Raw genomic sequence first — 15,774 nt, 5'->3', positions numbered from 1 at the left:
TAATAATTGTGGAGTCATAATGGTTGAATGGTTAGAGCGGTGGGGCTGGGAATCTTCAGATTGTTGGTTCGAACCTCGCCAGTGCCATTTGTTCCTGAATGGCTAAAGTCCTTGGGCAAGGTTTGAATGAGGAGTCAACCCAGATGTATAATTTGGGACCCGGTGAAATTACAGTTGACAACTGTAACCCTATGTACCTTACTGGCTGCAGGGATTATAATATGTTCCCCTGGGAGTTGAGAAAGTTAGAAGAAGGGCCATTGTGCCAATATAGGTCTATGTAATGACTGTAAATTGCCAAAACACTGTGTGGGAAAGTGCTATAAAAATCACATTATTTATTATTAATTGTACATTTGCAGGTTGATATTTCCTGGCAGCACGATGATTGAGAGTGTCCAAGCAAGACAGAGAGGGGCGTATGACTTCGCCAGTCACTATGACAACCTGTGTCTGCTGCAGAATTCTTGTCCACTGCAGTCTGTGAAATCACACATAGAAGAAGGTGTCCTAGATATCAACGCTGATAGAATTCGCCTTCCTGACTGGACTCCAGTGTTAAACAGTATTAAGATTAATAAAAGTCTACAGTATGTAGGAATCAGGAGTTATTACCAGTATGTGACTGAAGAAGGTAAACCATTTCACTTACTCACCTATCTTACCTGTATTTTAGTATGTACCTGTTCTTGTCAATGGAAGATCAATCCATTGTATTAGGAATGGGGGTGTACACCTGTACACATGTATATGGATGCAACTTTTATTACAGTATATTCCAGACAAGGCCAGAAAATATATTTTAAGTATATTCTGTGACCTTCTGGTTTCACTTTCACCTGTATGTAATGTATGTAGATGTATGTATATATCAGCTGCTAGTGATAGTATAAATGTACTTGTAGGTAATCCTGTGAAAGGCACTGTCTAGACTAGAGTACATGACCTACTCTAGATAACCAATCAATTGAATCACACTACCTGTGTCCAGACAAATTATAAGATATTGCGATTCCTCGGATATAGGACAGCAAGGTTACATATGTGCTATCACACCTGTGGTTTGTTTGATTCAACGAGAACATTCAAAAGTAAAAATTTAGGCAGTTGATTATAAAATAATGCGATTCCTCAGACATAAGACAGCAGGTTATGTGTATACGATCACACCTGTGGTTTGTTTGGTTCAACAACAAGAAATTCAATATATATTATCTAGTGCACTAAAATGTAGACAGTTGATTATAAAATATTCCGATTCCTTAGACATACATAGCAGGGTACTTGTATGGTTTCACACCTGTGTTCTGTGTGATTCAACAACAGGAATATAATCAAGTAAGCTAAAATAGACAATATCCCAGTTGATTATAAAATATTGCAATTCCGCAGACATAGGCAGCAGGTTGTGATATCGCACATATCACCTGTGTTTTGTGTGAGTCAACAATGAGAATACTCCCAAATACACTAAACTGTAGGCTGTCTGACAGACAACTTTCATTTCCTATACATTTCATGTATTCACTAGGAAAAGATTTACCCTAGAGAGTAGCATGGATTTTAACTAACTCTCCCAACGCTACTTATTCACGCAGGCAGCGACAAGTTTCTATCATTATCTAGAGATTCTATCAAATTGAAACACATATAGATATAACACTGAATTTTGAATCTAACCCGGTACCGTGACTACATGATTGCTGTAAATGTAATGTTTGAAACTTGTGGTAACTTAGTATGCCAGTGTATTTTCAGAAATTTTTGTATAGAAATTTCATCAAATTGAAACACATACATGTATGGGTACAGTACTGCATCTCAAATCAAACCATGGCTACAAGATAGTATGAAACTTGTAGTTTGGGAATATATATGCTGTAAAACGATGAATATACTGTAATGTAGTAATCCAGAATTTTAGAAAACAAGCTGGAATTAAAAAAGAAAATGACATGCCATGATTTTGCATACTTGCAAGCCAGAGCATGTATTTCTGCTGAAGCACCTCTTGGCAGGTACGTTCCGGACGGTGTCATAAAGAGGCGTGTGGTTTACGATGTTGTGATTTTGATTTGCTTCATCCTGAAGGTCAATTTCATTCACACTAAATTATGAGATCCTTCATGTAAAATTGTACATGATGTGAGTCATGTTTTTAGAATGACCAGATGGTCTAGTTGGAGTATGTGTAACTGTGCATAAACCTCAGGATACATGTAGACCTCAGTAAATGAGGAATTTCAATTTATTTTGTTGTGAGCCTCTCAAAACATTTCAAATTGATCTTGAGTGTCTTAGCTTTGACAGTGAGTGTGTGTGGAAACCCCAGAGTAGGGGAATCTGGTAAAACCTGCATCTATTTCAATACCATGTAGAATACATGTAGATTATATGATAGAACAGATTCAGTCAGTTATTAGACTCTCAGTACAGTTCAAGTTGAACTCCAGTATGTTTGCTAATATGACTTGTGGTAACCCCAGAGTAGGGGAATCTGGTAAAACCTGCATCTATTTCCATACAGCGTATTTATTAATAGTAAGGAACTTTTGAACTCAGGTAGACTTTATCCATGCACTGTGATTAATACACTGACGTTGATGTATTCATGTATAAGATACCCGAAGAGTCGGAAATATTTGAAATAATTTCTTATATCATACCATTTATCATTCCAAGATGTCTGTACCCTTTAAAGGCCCAGTTTGAATTAGGATTGAAATTTAAATGCAAAAAAAAAAAAACAGTTGTCTGGCAGAGCTATAGAAAATTTTTTGTCCTGAACCAAAAAATGATCCTGCATTTATGACACCACTGATAAGATGACACTTATGTGAGAACATGGGATTGAAACCTGGACCTTTAAGATTTTACTCCAAAATCAGAATACTTAATATGTTTGACTTATGACCCAATTTGTAAGCTTGTACATGAAATGAAGTGGCGCAAAAACCAAGCAACTCAAACGTCTGTGTATACTGTGACCTGGTGTTATTTACAGAACATATAAAGAACCTACAGTATGTGAAATAATTTAGTGCAGTGATGGAACAAAGGCTGGAATGTCATTCTGTAAACTTGGAACATGTTTTAACATGCTGATGCTAAACCAAAGGCTGGAGTACCAGTGCCATACATGAATTGTGAGGAAGAAGAAACCCTGGGTAGGGTGACTGACTTCTAAGCAATGCGCTGTCAAAGACATAATTAAACTCAGACTAGCGAAGTATTCATACAGGTGATACTTTATAGTATAAAAACTTTTTGATTGGTTTGAAATTTTTAAAAGATGATTTGTACATTATATTAAAGCTTAGCCTTGCTATCGTATAACAGTCATGTCCTTTAAGGTTAACATGATGTTGTGATGGTAAGATTAAATTTAAAGCAGGTGTAGAGTTTTAAAACAAGCTGAAAATAGTCATGCTGTTATGATCTGCAAAGAACTCCAGAGTTCAGGTGTTGACATGCTGAATAGATTAATGAAAGATTTTAACCAGTTTTGGAAAATTTGGTTATTGTTTTCTCATAAGAAGGTTTAGGGCTAAAAGAAAATTGTTTGGTTCCAGTTATCCTAAACTTTTTTTTTTTTACATATTTGAGAAAAAAATAATAAAATAATGAAAATTGTGAAGTCTCGCCAGAAATAGTGGATGCGGAAACTGACATCAACTTAAAAAGACAATATAAAACTATTTTTCCAATCTGTAATGGCTGTACATCTGATGAGAAGAAACTAATAACACAGAGATCATATGGAAAACAACAGAAAACATAACTACCTGAACTACAAATGTAGACATTCACATATGAGATTTTTTTTTCAAAAAAATCTACCTACCCCGCCTATTCTAAAATTGAGCGTAATTGGAACCACACAATTTTTTTTTGCCTAATTAAGAATAGTTTGAGAGTGTTGTCACTGAACTTATATATCATTTATATATTATTTATTTATCATGTACCTGTACTTATTGAAAACTTAAGAATCTTGGAAGTTGACTCAGAAAACTACCCCAATATCAAATCTTCATTTTTTGGAAGCGATGCATGTGAAATTAAAAATGCTACTTGAATTATACATAATTATGAAAGATTATAGATAGAAATGGTTAGCTTGCCACATATTAAAATTAAACTGAAAGTAATTTATATACACTAAGCAGTTTCATTTTAACATATACAATAAATACTATACTATTTATTGTATATGAAAATAATATATGTATAACTTATATCTTGTATCCAAGGTGTGTCACTTGTCATTTTATCATTATATGGTGCAGTGTTCTAGGGGTGTACACACTGTTTTGCTGTATTCAGTTTTCGGAATCAAATTTAAACATGCAGAATCCTTTATTGAATGATATTTCTCCCATCTTTCATCCGACATGAAACAGTTGTCTTGGCTATTCAGGGCTTGAAATTAACTTTTTTTTTCTTTGGTAGTCTTAGTGGGCTACTAATTTCAGAAATTGGTATCGCAAGGATGGTTAAAAATAGTCCTATAAGTGTATTCCTGAACTGAAAACAGAGTTCCTCTTTTGGAAAAGAAGTCCTTAAATCTTCCATCCTTTAAATCATCACATAATCAGTGGTAGTCTGAGTGGTCTACCAGCTGCAAATTATGGTAGCCCCGTGACATGAATTGGTAGTCTGTGGGCATGGGACTACTGTTAAATGTAATTTTGAGCCCTGGTATTATAAGCTGTATGAGATATCTATGTTTCTGCCTGTCTATTTGTTGTACGTGTATTTAATTACCACTTTATCTTTTCACTTTCAGAAGAAGTTTCTGAGGCCAAAAGATATGCAGCAAAGAAGAAGGCACCATCCATACGCAGTAAAGAAGTAACATATCGATTGGCTCAGTCTTTGAAAGAATGTTTGACAGTGACGCCATCTTTGACTATACTAGAATTACAGGGACTACCTCTCAGGGAACGAGATCTCTCAGCTCTTACTAAGGTACATGTATAAGCTTTCTTGTTTATTTGTTGTACCCTGTATTGTTTAGTATTTAACCGTACAGAAGATTTTATTTAGACAGGATTGAAAATTGTGTTGTTGAATATTGAACCAAAACTTTTTTTTGTAGCCAAGTATGCAAATAACATTGATTTAGTGTCATCTGCCCACTGAATCTGTTGGGTTAATTACATCACATGACTTTTGAGTTCTGTATTATATGAATTATTCACTATAATATATTGTTCTTTTTGCCATTTTTTTTACAGGGCCTAGCTAAAAACACATCGCTAAGCCACCTATCATTAGAATACTGCAGGATAGGTGATGCAGGGGTAGATGTTGTATGTCAGGGTATCAAGAATTCTGTTAATATACATTCACTGAATCTGACTGGATGTAGTGTGACTTCTAAAGGGGCTGATACTCTGGCTAAAGTTATCAAGGTAAGAAAGAACATAGCTAAGCTGATACCAGATTTACAATAACATGCTCGTACATAAATTTGATTTACTAATGTAAAACTTTTACATTTTATGTCCACATTACACTGAATCAGTGTTACATGGAATAGACCTGTTGCTGGTTCCATGATGCATTGCGTGTCTCTCCATACAACGTTATGTATTGTATAAGTGTAGGGGATGTACACATGTTACACAGAGGAATTGTTGTCACTTACCCTGTACCCTGAGTTTATCAGTAAAAGCCTTCTCTGTCATTGATGGCATTTAATCTTTGTTCTGTAAAATCACTCACAATTAAAGTGGTCAACATATCTTATCATTATCACAATGAAAATGTTATTTCAATTATTATAAAGAGTTGACAAAACAAGCCTAAACATAACAACGTAAGCGATGTTGTCTCATTCAATGCATCTTGGAACTAGAAAATCTAGTATGTTCATCTGGTTTGAGACGGGTTCGATAATCCTGCTGGGTAAGTTGTCAGTGCAACTGATACTGCACGAGGTAGTTATAAGATTAGAGATGTCTTCACTTAGATAACAGGATTCACTAAGATTGGAAGAAAACAAGGTATTTTTAGTTTTAAGTCAATAAAGAAAAGTGAATATCCTGTAATTAAGAAGACAAAATTTATTCTTTTAGTCAGTAAATAAAGGAAAGAAGAAGAAAATAGATCTTCAAATCATAGTTCACATTCTCTCCTTTTTCAGTGGTTGACAAAGCTTTTCCATAAGTAGTGAGAAAAAACCCTTATATATTCAACTAGTGTCACTCTAAACTAACAAACCCACATCATAAAATTGATGGGCTAGACTCGGGTGATTTAGGATATTCTAGGTTTCTTATTACGTTAAGTTAACTCATGTATTTCTTTAATTTGTTTTTTGAATGCAAGTTCATCAGGTTTTCGTAGAATGAAAATGATAAATGAGACAAACTTATTATTTCTGTCCAATACAAATGTACATAGTATCATTCTAGAGGCACTGTAAAATTACTGTCTTAGATATTGACTTAGGGTTTGCCAATAGTTTATACTTTGCCAATACTCTGAGGAATGTAGCTGACACGTATCAAATTCAGCTGGAATAATTTGTCTGTGTTTTGATGTCTATATTTTGATTGTAGTATTATGCCTTATGAATACTGTATTGAGGTAGAATGCACCTTTGAAATAAAAACGATAAACTTTGTTGTAACTTTGTTCAAGAAAGTCAAACCCATTCTAAGCCGATAAACAAAAAATACATGAAAACACAATACATAATATAAACACTTATAGGATACAAAGCAATCAATTCATCACTGTTAAAAATCGATATTCTGATGTCTGTTTTGAAAAAGTTAATGTTCTTAAAAATATCAATATGATGATTTTCATTGATAATATCATTAAAATATTCTTGAATTCGAATAAAAGGACTAAATTTCTTGACATTAATTCTAGAATAAGGTGGCGTGAAAGTTGGCACAAACCTAAGCGTTCTACATGGTGCATTAAAACAAATTGCCAGCAGAAGTAATATTTATACAATTATGCAAAGTATGCATCCACATGTACAAAAACTTGACATCTAAATACTTTTGTCTGGTCAAGAGTGTTGGACTGCGAAAAGATTTACAAAGCTCAGTATTTGATGATTTGATGATTTGATGATTTGATGATTTGCAGCATCAGGCCACCAAGAGACACAGTGAAGCCTGGCAAGACAGTCTAAGATATAGAAGACCTGACTTGGATAGAATGTCTGGACTTAGAAGACTCACATTAAATTCTAACTCTTTGATTAATGATGCTGGTGCAATAGCTATGGCAGATTCCCTCCGTGATGACTTATGGCTGAAAGGTATGGTATATGTACATTACTTGGGTCTCAACATTAGCAGGAGTCCAGACACATAGACACCATATTTTGATTGCCAAATTTATTAGGCAGTAGTCTGTTAGACCAATGGAAAGTTTACAGAAAACTGCAGTGGGAACAGTTAAATCTGACTACCATTGCAAGAATTAAAATTAAAATTTTAGACCTGTAAATTACCAACATACTGGTAGTTGTTTGGCTCACATGCTGTCTTATAAGGTTTCATACAATCTCAGCACAGTGCTGCAAATATCAAGGTATTATGATAGAGGATATTGAGAACTAATGTGTAAAATAAAATATTTTGTGTATATTCAGACTCATCTCGATATTATGTATTCCTTTCCCACTTTGGGGCGAGTGTGAAACCTTCAGATGTGTCCAGCTGATTGGATTTCATGTCCAACCTCATTGAGTGTTCACTATGCTTGTTGTACAGTTTTGTTAAAAATGCTAGCTAAGACATGTTAATATGCAATAAACATTGATTGATTGATTATTATTGTACTGTATTTCTCTAGGGAAATCATACTTCATTAATTTCATTTGTTGTTGTTACTGTGTGTGAGTAGATTACAGTGTTGCTTCAAGGACATTCGCCATATCATCATTCCAAAACCCATAAACCATACCAAACTGTGGATATAACTACATCATTTTTAGGCTGGTGTACAAAGATATACATTGTATGGTATGGTATGATACAGGAAATGTGTGTGATGTGTTATACGAAGTACATGTTGACTGATCTTATACTAGGGCAACATTGTCAGTTTCCATCGTGCATGGGGGGGGGGGATCTCTCCAATAGTCAGTCTGTTTTACTGTGTCTCTGCCTTGGGGAACCAAACTGTTGGTGTGATCCACAGTCTCTTGTAGAAACAGATGTATAATGTTGTATTATTAACTGCAAAACAGTCAGTAATTTATTCCAGCAATATGTACAGACTTATTTATTTATTTATTTATTTATTGCATCCCCTTTGTATCAGGGGCTCACTAAGCATGTTAAGAGCAGCACTAATAGAAAATTAAAATACATACACTACTAAAAATTAAAGAAGATATGACTAGTAAATCACATACAGAAACAAGAATCCAAATTTTTTTTTACGAAAAACAAGCTTTTTAAAGAACTACTTTGCATTTGAATCTTTGAGTAGAAACTTTCTTGCAATAATTTGTTTGTTTGTGTCTCTCCTCAGCCCTTGATATGCAACAGTGTGGAGTATCAGATATAGGAGCTAAAGCTTTACTGGATGTTTTAAAAACTAACTCTACTCTAGTAGTTTTAGATCTAAGGAAAAATCCACTTATTGGTGAGTATATGTAGACTTTACTATCCATGGCTTGATTATGAATGAATGAAAACTAAGCAGAAACTAACCTCTGTGTTAAGACTAAGGGAAAATACTAGATTGACAGTTTCCTTGACAACAAGATGGCAACAAGATGGTGCACAAGCAAATTTCTGGACTTATTTCAACTTGATCAGTAACAAATTTTAATTTGGCAAAGTTTTAAGGGATTTTTCACACAGATTGAGTGTATATGTGCTATCCAGCCTCTGTGTTACGAAAGTGTATCGTAAAATTTCAGATTAATGATTTCCTTGACAACAAGATGGTGGTCAACCAAGTTTCTGTAATGATTTCAACAGGACCAGGAACAAGCTTTGATGTTTGCCACAGTTTTGAATGCGGTTTCATACAGATTGGCATATTTAGTAATGTAGTCATTATCAAACTTAAAAATAAGTGAATCCAAAAGATCCTAACCAAATTATTGTGGAAAATGTATTTGTTCAAACTAAGGCGTAAAAAAAAATTGTGTGGTTCCGATTACATTCAATTTAAAAATAGGTGGGGTAGGTAGATTTTTTATTTTATTTTATTGTATATTTTTTTTTCATGTGTGAGTGTCTAGTTCAGGTTTTGCATTGTTTTCCAAATGGTCTCTGTGTTGTTTATTTCTTCCTATCAGATGTACAGCCATTACAGATTGGAAGAATAGTTTTATATTGTCTTTTTAAGTTTCCGCATCCACTATTTCTTGTAATTTTCACAATTTTATTATAATTATTTTTCTGGAATATGTAAAAAAAAGTTTAGGGTCGGCATGAAAAACAAGGTGGGGTCAGCTAACTGGAACCAAACAACTATTTTTTATTTGGCATGAGCATGAAGTTGTACATTAACCTTGAAAGCATAATGTGGAAAGCTTTTTGCCAAAGAAAAGTGTGAAAAAAAGTACTTAAGAAGTGAAAAAATGGAAATTTGAAAACATTGAGGACAAATATAGTTCATTATACCACATGCAAGCCAAGTTGTACGTTGTGTTTGAACAGAAAATGTGGAATATATACCCTGGTAGTTCTACATCATGACACAATGTCATAGTTTTGTAAAGGTCGCAAAATGAGTGAAAACAATCCAAATTATCTTTATTTTCCACATTTTTTCTAGAATTAAGTTTGTCGAGGTATAATCATGTATTATTCTACAATACTTTCCTTCATTCAACCATAAAATATTCCTGGCATAAAGGGGTTTGTCACTCTATTCGTCTTTGACTCATAGTGACAAGGCTCCTTATTGGGCCTGGGGGATGTAGCTAATTGTAAAAGTAGTCTGTAAAATGTGAAAAGTAGGTTTGAACAAAACCCATAAATCTACTCAATGATAGAAATATATTGGCTGAAACAAAGAATTTTAACAAAAACCTGAAAAAGTAGCCAACACATTAGTGTTGAGTAACCAGTTTTTGCCACCTATTGGCCCTTATCTACATCCCTGCTTATGATCCTTGGCTGAAAAAAGAAAATTATGAGGGAATATTATCTAAGTATTGATACTAAGTAGACAATTCAGCTGTTAGAATGACTCAGTCTTAGATACCTATGACTTTACACAGTGATTCACATATAGTGTTCTGTATGAGTCATACACAGAAATTAACTGATATTCTTAGCAAATCATTACTTTTTATTTCCGTCTGAGAATTCGACAGAGACAGTACATTTGTGGGTGAGGCTACCTTGTAGAGGACATTAGATGCAGTTATAGGGGTAACATGTGTCGCTACCTTGAATGTGTTTTAACTCATTTTCCTGTTTTCTTTTGATCTTCAAATCTAAGTTCTTTGTTCTGTAGTGCATGCGAGCTAGATCTAATGTTTGATTTGTATGTACTATTTTGCAATTAGATGTACGCAGTTCACAGATAGTAATATAAAGTGTTATCACTCACCATTACAACCATTCACTTTGCATGCATATTTTTCAATCAATCAGTTCATGAGAAACAAAGCAAAATAACAGATTGTGATGTAGCCATGCCATGAACTACCAACTGTAGAAGTTAAATTCAAGCCCTGGTTTATACAGTAGAATTGTGACCAGAAAAGATTAAACACGTTTTTTATATGTTTTTTATTGATGTCTTGACAGACAGGGATTTACTTAAAGACGTGATGGAACAAGTACTTATCAACAGTGGTGGACAGGAGACAGAGGTAAGATTAACATAAAATCAGCTCATTTCTTGGGAGATAGAGGTAGAAGTCGGCTGATTTCTTGGGAGACAGAGGTAGAAGTCGGCTGATTTCTTGGGAGACAGAGGTTAGAAGTCAACTTGGGAGATAGAGGTAGAAGTCGACTGATTTCTTTGGAGACAGAGGTAGAAGTCGACTGATTTCTAGGGAGACAGAGGTAGAGGTCGGCTTGGGAGACAGAGGTAGAGGTCGGCTGTTTTCTTGGGAATAATCAGTCATTCATTGTAACATTGATACTGATTGCTAGAAATGTCATGTGTATGGACATGTGGCGAATGAAGCTACAAACAGAAACTAAAACATTTTATTAGAATTCAACGTGTCAATATAAATGTGAATGCTTTGAATATTACCTTGCAAATATTGTGGTGAATGAGACTCATTTATTTAATGATAAATAAAACTTTATTGGCAACTTATAATGTTGTGTTTAGTTTAATGTGTCATTAACAACTGTGTTACGACTTACGTGATACTGTTTTTTTTGTCAGGGTAACTTTGTAAAACTCAAACAAGAAGGCTAAACTTTGAAAAGGTATTTTTTGTAAAACTCTGTAGCAAGGGATTATTTTAAGAGTCTTAGATTTTTTGCTTTTTTCCCATAGTATAAATGGCTGAAAATAACTTCTCCAAGAGAAGGAAGTAAAAAGTCAAAATCTCGTAAGAAAACAAAAACACTGAACAGCAGCTTTGGCAGAAAGACAACAATTCGTATTAGTACTGGTGCATCCAGGTCACGAACTAGATCAGCTGTGTCAACGAGAACTATCAGTCGACATTCCGGGAATTCACCACCAGAGGTGACTAAACCAGGACCAGGATTTATACCTTGGAGGACAGCAGCTAGAGCTTCCAGACACATGTAAGTATTATCATGGCAACCAGTTGTAGATTGATGACAAGAGAATGTAGAGCTGTTTTGATGTGACTACAATTTTGTGGAGTGTTAAAGGCCCATCTTGTAATCCCAGGTTCTGTTGTTGGTATTTTATCAGTGGAGATATAATAATTACTTAGGATTATTCTTTTGTTCTGGACCAACTTTTTCTCTAGCTCTGTCAGAAAACTGTTTTTCACACCTAAATTTTAATCCTAGTCAACATTGGCCTTTATGATTTTGAAACTAAACAATTTATGAAGAACACTGACGTTACAATACTGTAAACCTGGAATTTTCGCTAAAGACTTATTTTCACTGGAAAACAAAAATGCAAAAATAAATAGTGACTAAAATGCCTTCTTGCACATGAACACAATGTACCTGTCTGGTGAAAATTAGTCTTTGAGAACTTGTTGAAGACTGTAAAATTGCAAAATTTTGAAGTAGTGAAAATATCTAGTTTTACAGTATATGGCTTATGGCATGTTTATTACAGGGTAATTTATTTGTCACGTTCAAAATAATGTGTTGGTTGCTCTTGTAAAGTAAAGGGACAATAACCTCTACAGATCTCAATTTATGTTTTTTCTTAATAACTTGTAACAATTTTACAAAGGGTCAGTGTTTCAGAAAGATTTATATCATACCTCTTCACAAAAAAGTTTGTTTGTGATTTGCCAATAATTTTTTGAGAACCTCATGTAAAATTAAATTGTGATTTGTAGGGTCAGTTGATATTTTACTTCCATGAATTCACTGTTAAAATGATATCCCTTCAAACGTCACAATTCCAGAAATTACCCAGCGGATCGTGATCCCGGGATGTTATCAATAGAAGCCAACTGTGAGAGTTCCACACCTGATATTACATCATCCACTATTCATATGCATAAATGCAGTACTCCATCTGACATGGATGCAGCCACTGACGGCACTACACCCATTACTAGTATGAGACTTTTACAGCATGACAAACAACTACAACAACATCCTAGTGTACTACTAGATAACAGTTATGAAGTAGATGTCAGACACATTAAGGATTTACAAGTGGAATTAGAGGAAGTGAAAAGAAGATTTTTTGTGGAAAGTAGAGCCAGGGCTGCAGGTGATGCCAGGATAGTGGAGGTAGGTGGAGTTCATTTCCTGTGTTCTATTTGACTTGGAATATATAAGTATCTAGTATCGAATTAAACTTTTGTTGCAAACACAAACTTGAATAGTGGGTCAATCTGTTGACAAAAACTGAAGTGTGCAGTCGAAAATTTCAGGTACAATTTTGGAGTTTGTGTTTGGAACAAAAGTTGAATTCAATACTATGGTTTACAAAAAGAGATTAATTTTCATTTGAAGTAATACATAAGTATCTTTTTTTTATATAAACAAATGTGGACATTAGCTGTGCCAAGCATCGTGACAAAGAAAGCCCCTAGTCTGAGAGCCAGCCGTTGGTCCACGTATGTAATCACTCAATACCCCAAAAAGTGCATTTTATAAGTGGAAGGAATGCCTGGATCTGTCGGGCTAGAACCAAACCCCCTAAACCGCCCCCATCCCCATTAAATCAAGTGGTTCACTCACTGCAGCATAGAGAGGGTTACTCTACTATATAGAGAGGGTTAAAAACAAAATGAGCACAAGTGAAAAATTATGAAATTGAGGGTGGCTTGGACAGTTAAACTTGAATCTGTTCTTCAGTACTAACCTGGGAAAGTAATTATTTTGTTTGTCATCAATATTAAGCCATTTAATGTAGGCTACTTAAAAAAGTAATTTTTTCTCATAAATTGTAAGCATAGAAAAATGTATGTTTTTGTAGCTTTGTAGCCTAGAAATAAATCACAAAGGTAGGTTCTCATAACTGTGAGGCTAAGCCTCTTTTGCTTTTGGTATAAAATATAAGAAATTATACTTGTATTTAAAGCTTTCCTCTATTTTTTTTTTACTCCAGTTGGAAGTTGAAAACAGTCGTCTTAAACACCAACTGCAGTTAATGGAGGCAAGAGGACCGTCATCACCCTTTAGAACAAAGCCTATAGGAATGGACATTCCAGATTTTGAAGATGAAAGTGTCTTGGACAGTATAGAAGCTTCCTTCAATAAATTCCATGCATTCCTTGATCTGCTGAGAGATGCTGGGTAAGAAACAGTGTAATGTTTTGCGTGTAATATATTTATCTGCATATTAATTAGGTGATTTGCATATAATATACGGTCCTTTATCTGCTTAGAGATGCTATGACTGAAACATTTTGCACATGTATCTGTACTTGCCATTTCAGTTTGTAATATGCTAATTTTCTGTCTCTCTGTCTGTGTTTGCTTGCAGTCTTGGTCAGCTGTGTACTCTGGTGGGTCTCACACCAGAAGACATCAGGAGACCAGGAGTAGCATCGATACTTCAGCAGCATCAACCCCAACCATACCAACCCCCTCCCTCCACATACAAACAACCCCCACCCCCACCTACAGTACCTCAGGAAGCATGGAATCAGGAACCGTCACAACCAGGGCGACAACAGAATGGCAGTGACCTCCATGACAGGGCTGAACACCATGTACCTGAAGACAAAGAAACACATGAGGTAGAGGTCAAGGCCAATGAGAATGAACTTGACCCTGATGAAGAGAAAGATTATGAGGATGACTTTGAGGTTGAGGAGAATGAGTTGATTGGTGATGGGGAGCAAAAAGTAGCTATCCCCCCAGCCCATGTTAATGGGGGGCATGATAGTGATCAGATTGATTCCATGCAGGCTGAGGTTGCCCCCCAACCTATTGTGATTGGAGAGGAGGAGGGTTCAGAAACATAGAAATGTGTGATTAGTGATGTAGGGGGATTAGGGGAGAATTAAGCCATGTAGGTCATTTTTCGGGATTACCCCTAATGTCAGTTCTCTCCACAAAGAGTAGAGTCTGTAAGGTATACTGCGTCGTGGTGCCTTCACTCTTCGGTCGATGAACACGGACAACACAACATATCTTACTTGTTCTACCAGAAACTTATGCAATAGAAATCGATCTTGAATTACTTTTCTTTTGTTTTATCAAAGATACTTCTTATCGTATCACACGCAAGCCAAGTTGAACAAGTTCAAACAAAAAATATGTGATTTATACTTTGGGTGTGCTATGCCATGACAATGCATATCTACAGTATTTGTTCTATGATGCTTGCAATATGAGTCAAAACATTCAAGATACCATAACTCTTCCAGTTTCTTTCATAAATTGTGCTTGCATAGGTATATTTGTGTTATTCTCCAGTATTTTTCTTTAGTCAACTGGAAAATACTTGTGAGGTTGGGGTTTTGTCACTTCTAATCAAGTGACAAGGCCCCTTAGGTCACTCATATTTTCTCCAGCTGAACAAAGAATATATTGGAGAATAATATCAAAGTATTTGATGTGTAAGATCAAGCTAGCATGTAGAATTGCTACAGAATCACCCAGACATTCTCAGTCTTGTTATTTATCAGTTTTCATTCAGTTTGATGTTTTGGTGCTAATATGATTTTGTAATTTATATGTTAAAAATCATAATATAAAACTCTTTGTGGAGAGACTTACAAAACTGATGACCTTAAATTTCATCCAGAATTTAGAAGATATTCTATACATTGGTAGGGGAGAGTATGGTGTAGATTTGGAGGGGTAGCATTGGGAGGGGAGATGTGAGGAGGAGAGGGTTTGGATGTAGACTGAAAGATTCATCATCATTGTGTACACTTCTGTAATCACTCATTAAAGGAAAAGGAAACCTTCTAAATTCAATATTTTTGGTAAAAATTTGAATATTAAATGATATGAAATGTGTTGGTTATATATTTTCACATATTAGTATGGAGCTGGCATCAGACAGAACTTAGGTGGAAGTGATGTATAGGCCATTGCAGACTGCAAACAGGAAATTGAGAATACAGCGCCCTTGCTCAAATTGGGAATATCATACCTCATTGTACCATTTCTTTGTCCTATGGTATTCTGTAGAAGTGTAAATCAGGGATGTTTTTCGTATTGTTCAGAGATTGAGGAA

At 35.1% G+C, this 15,774-nt stretch overlaps 1 protein-coding gene across 1 annotated transcript; it reads left to right on the top strand.

Moving 5' to 3' along the window:
* Positions 1 to 384: 384 nt before the first annotated feature.
* On the top strand, positions 385 to 14,708 carry LOC144447581 (centrosomal protein of 78 kDa-like). Its single transcript, XM_078137656.1, has 10 exons — positions 385 to 634; positions 4,790 to 4,971; positions 5,241 to 5,417; positions 7,114 to 7,288; positions 8,512 to 8,625; positions 10,755 to 10,819; positions 11,464 to 11,720; positions 12,533 to 12,866; positions 13,690 to 13,877; positions 14,068 to 14,708. The coding sequence occupies exons 1-10, from the start codon at positions 385 to 387 to the stop codon at positions 14,549 to 14,551; spliced, it is 2,226 nt and encodes a 741-aa protein (XP_077993782.1). The 3' UTR covers positions 14,552 to 14,708.
* Positions 14,709 to 15,774: the final 1,066 nt, after the last annotated feature.

Source organism: Glandiceps talaboti, chromosome 16, assembly GCF_964340395.1.
Source record: "Glandiceps talaboti chromosome 16, keGlaTala1.1, whole genome shotgun sequence".
NCBI classification, from domain to species: Eukaryota; Metazoa; Hemichordata; class Enteropneusta; family Spengelidae; genus Glandiceps; species Glandiceps talaboti.
This window is presented reverse-complemented; position numbering and strand designations above follow the sequence as displayed.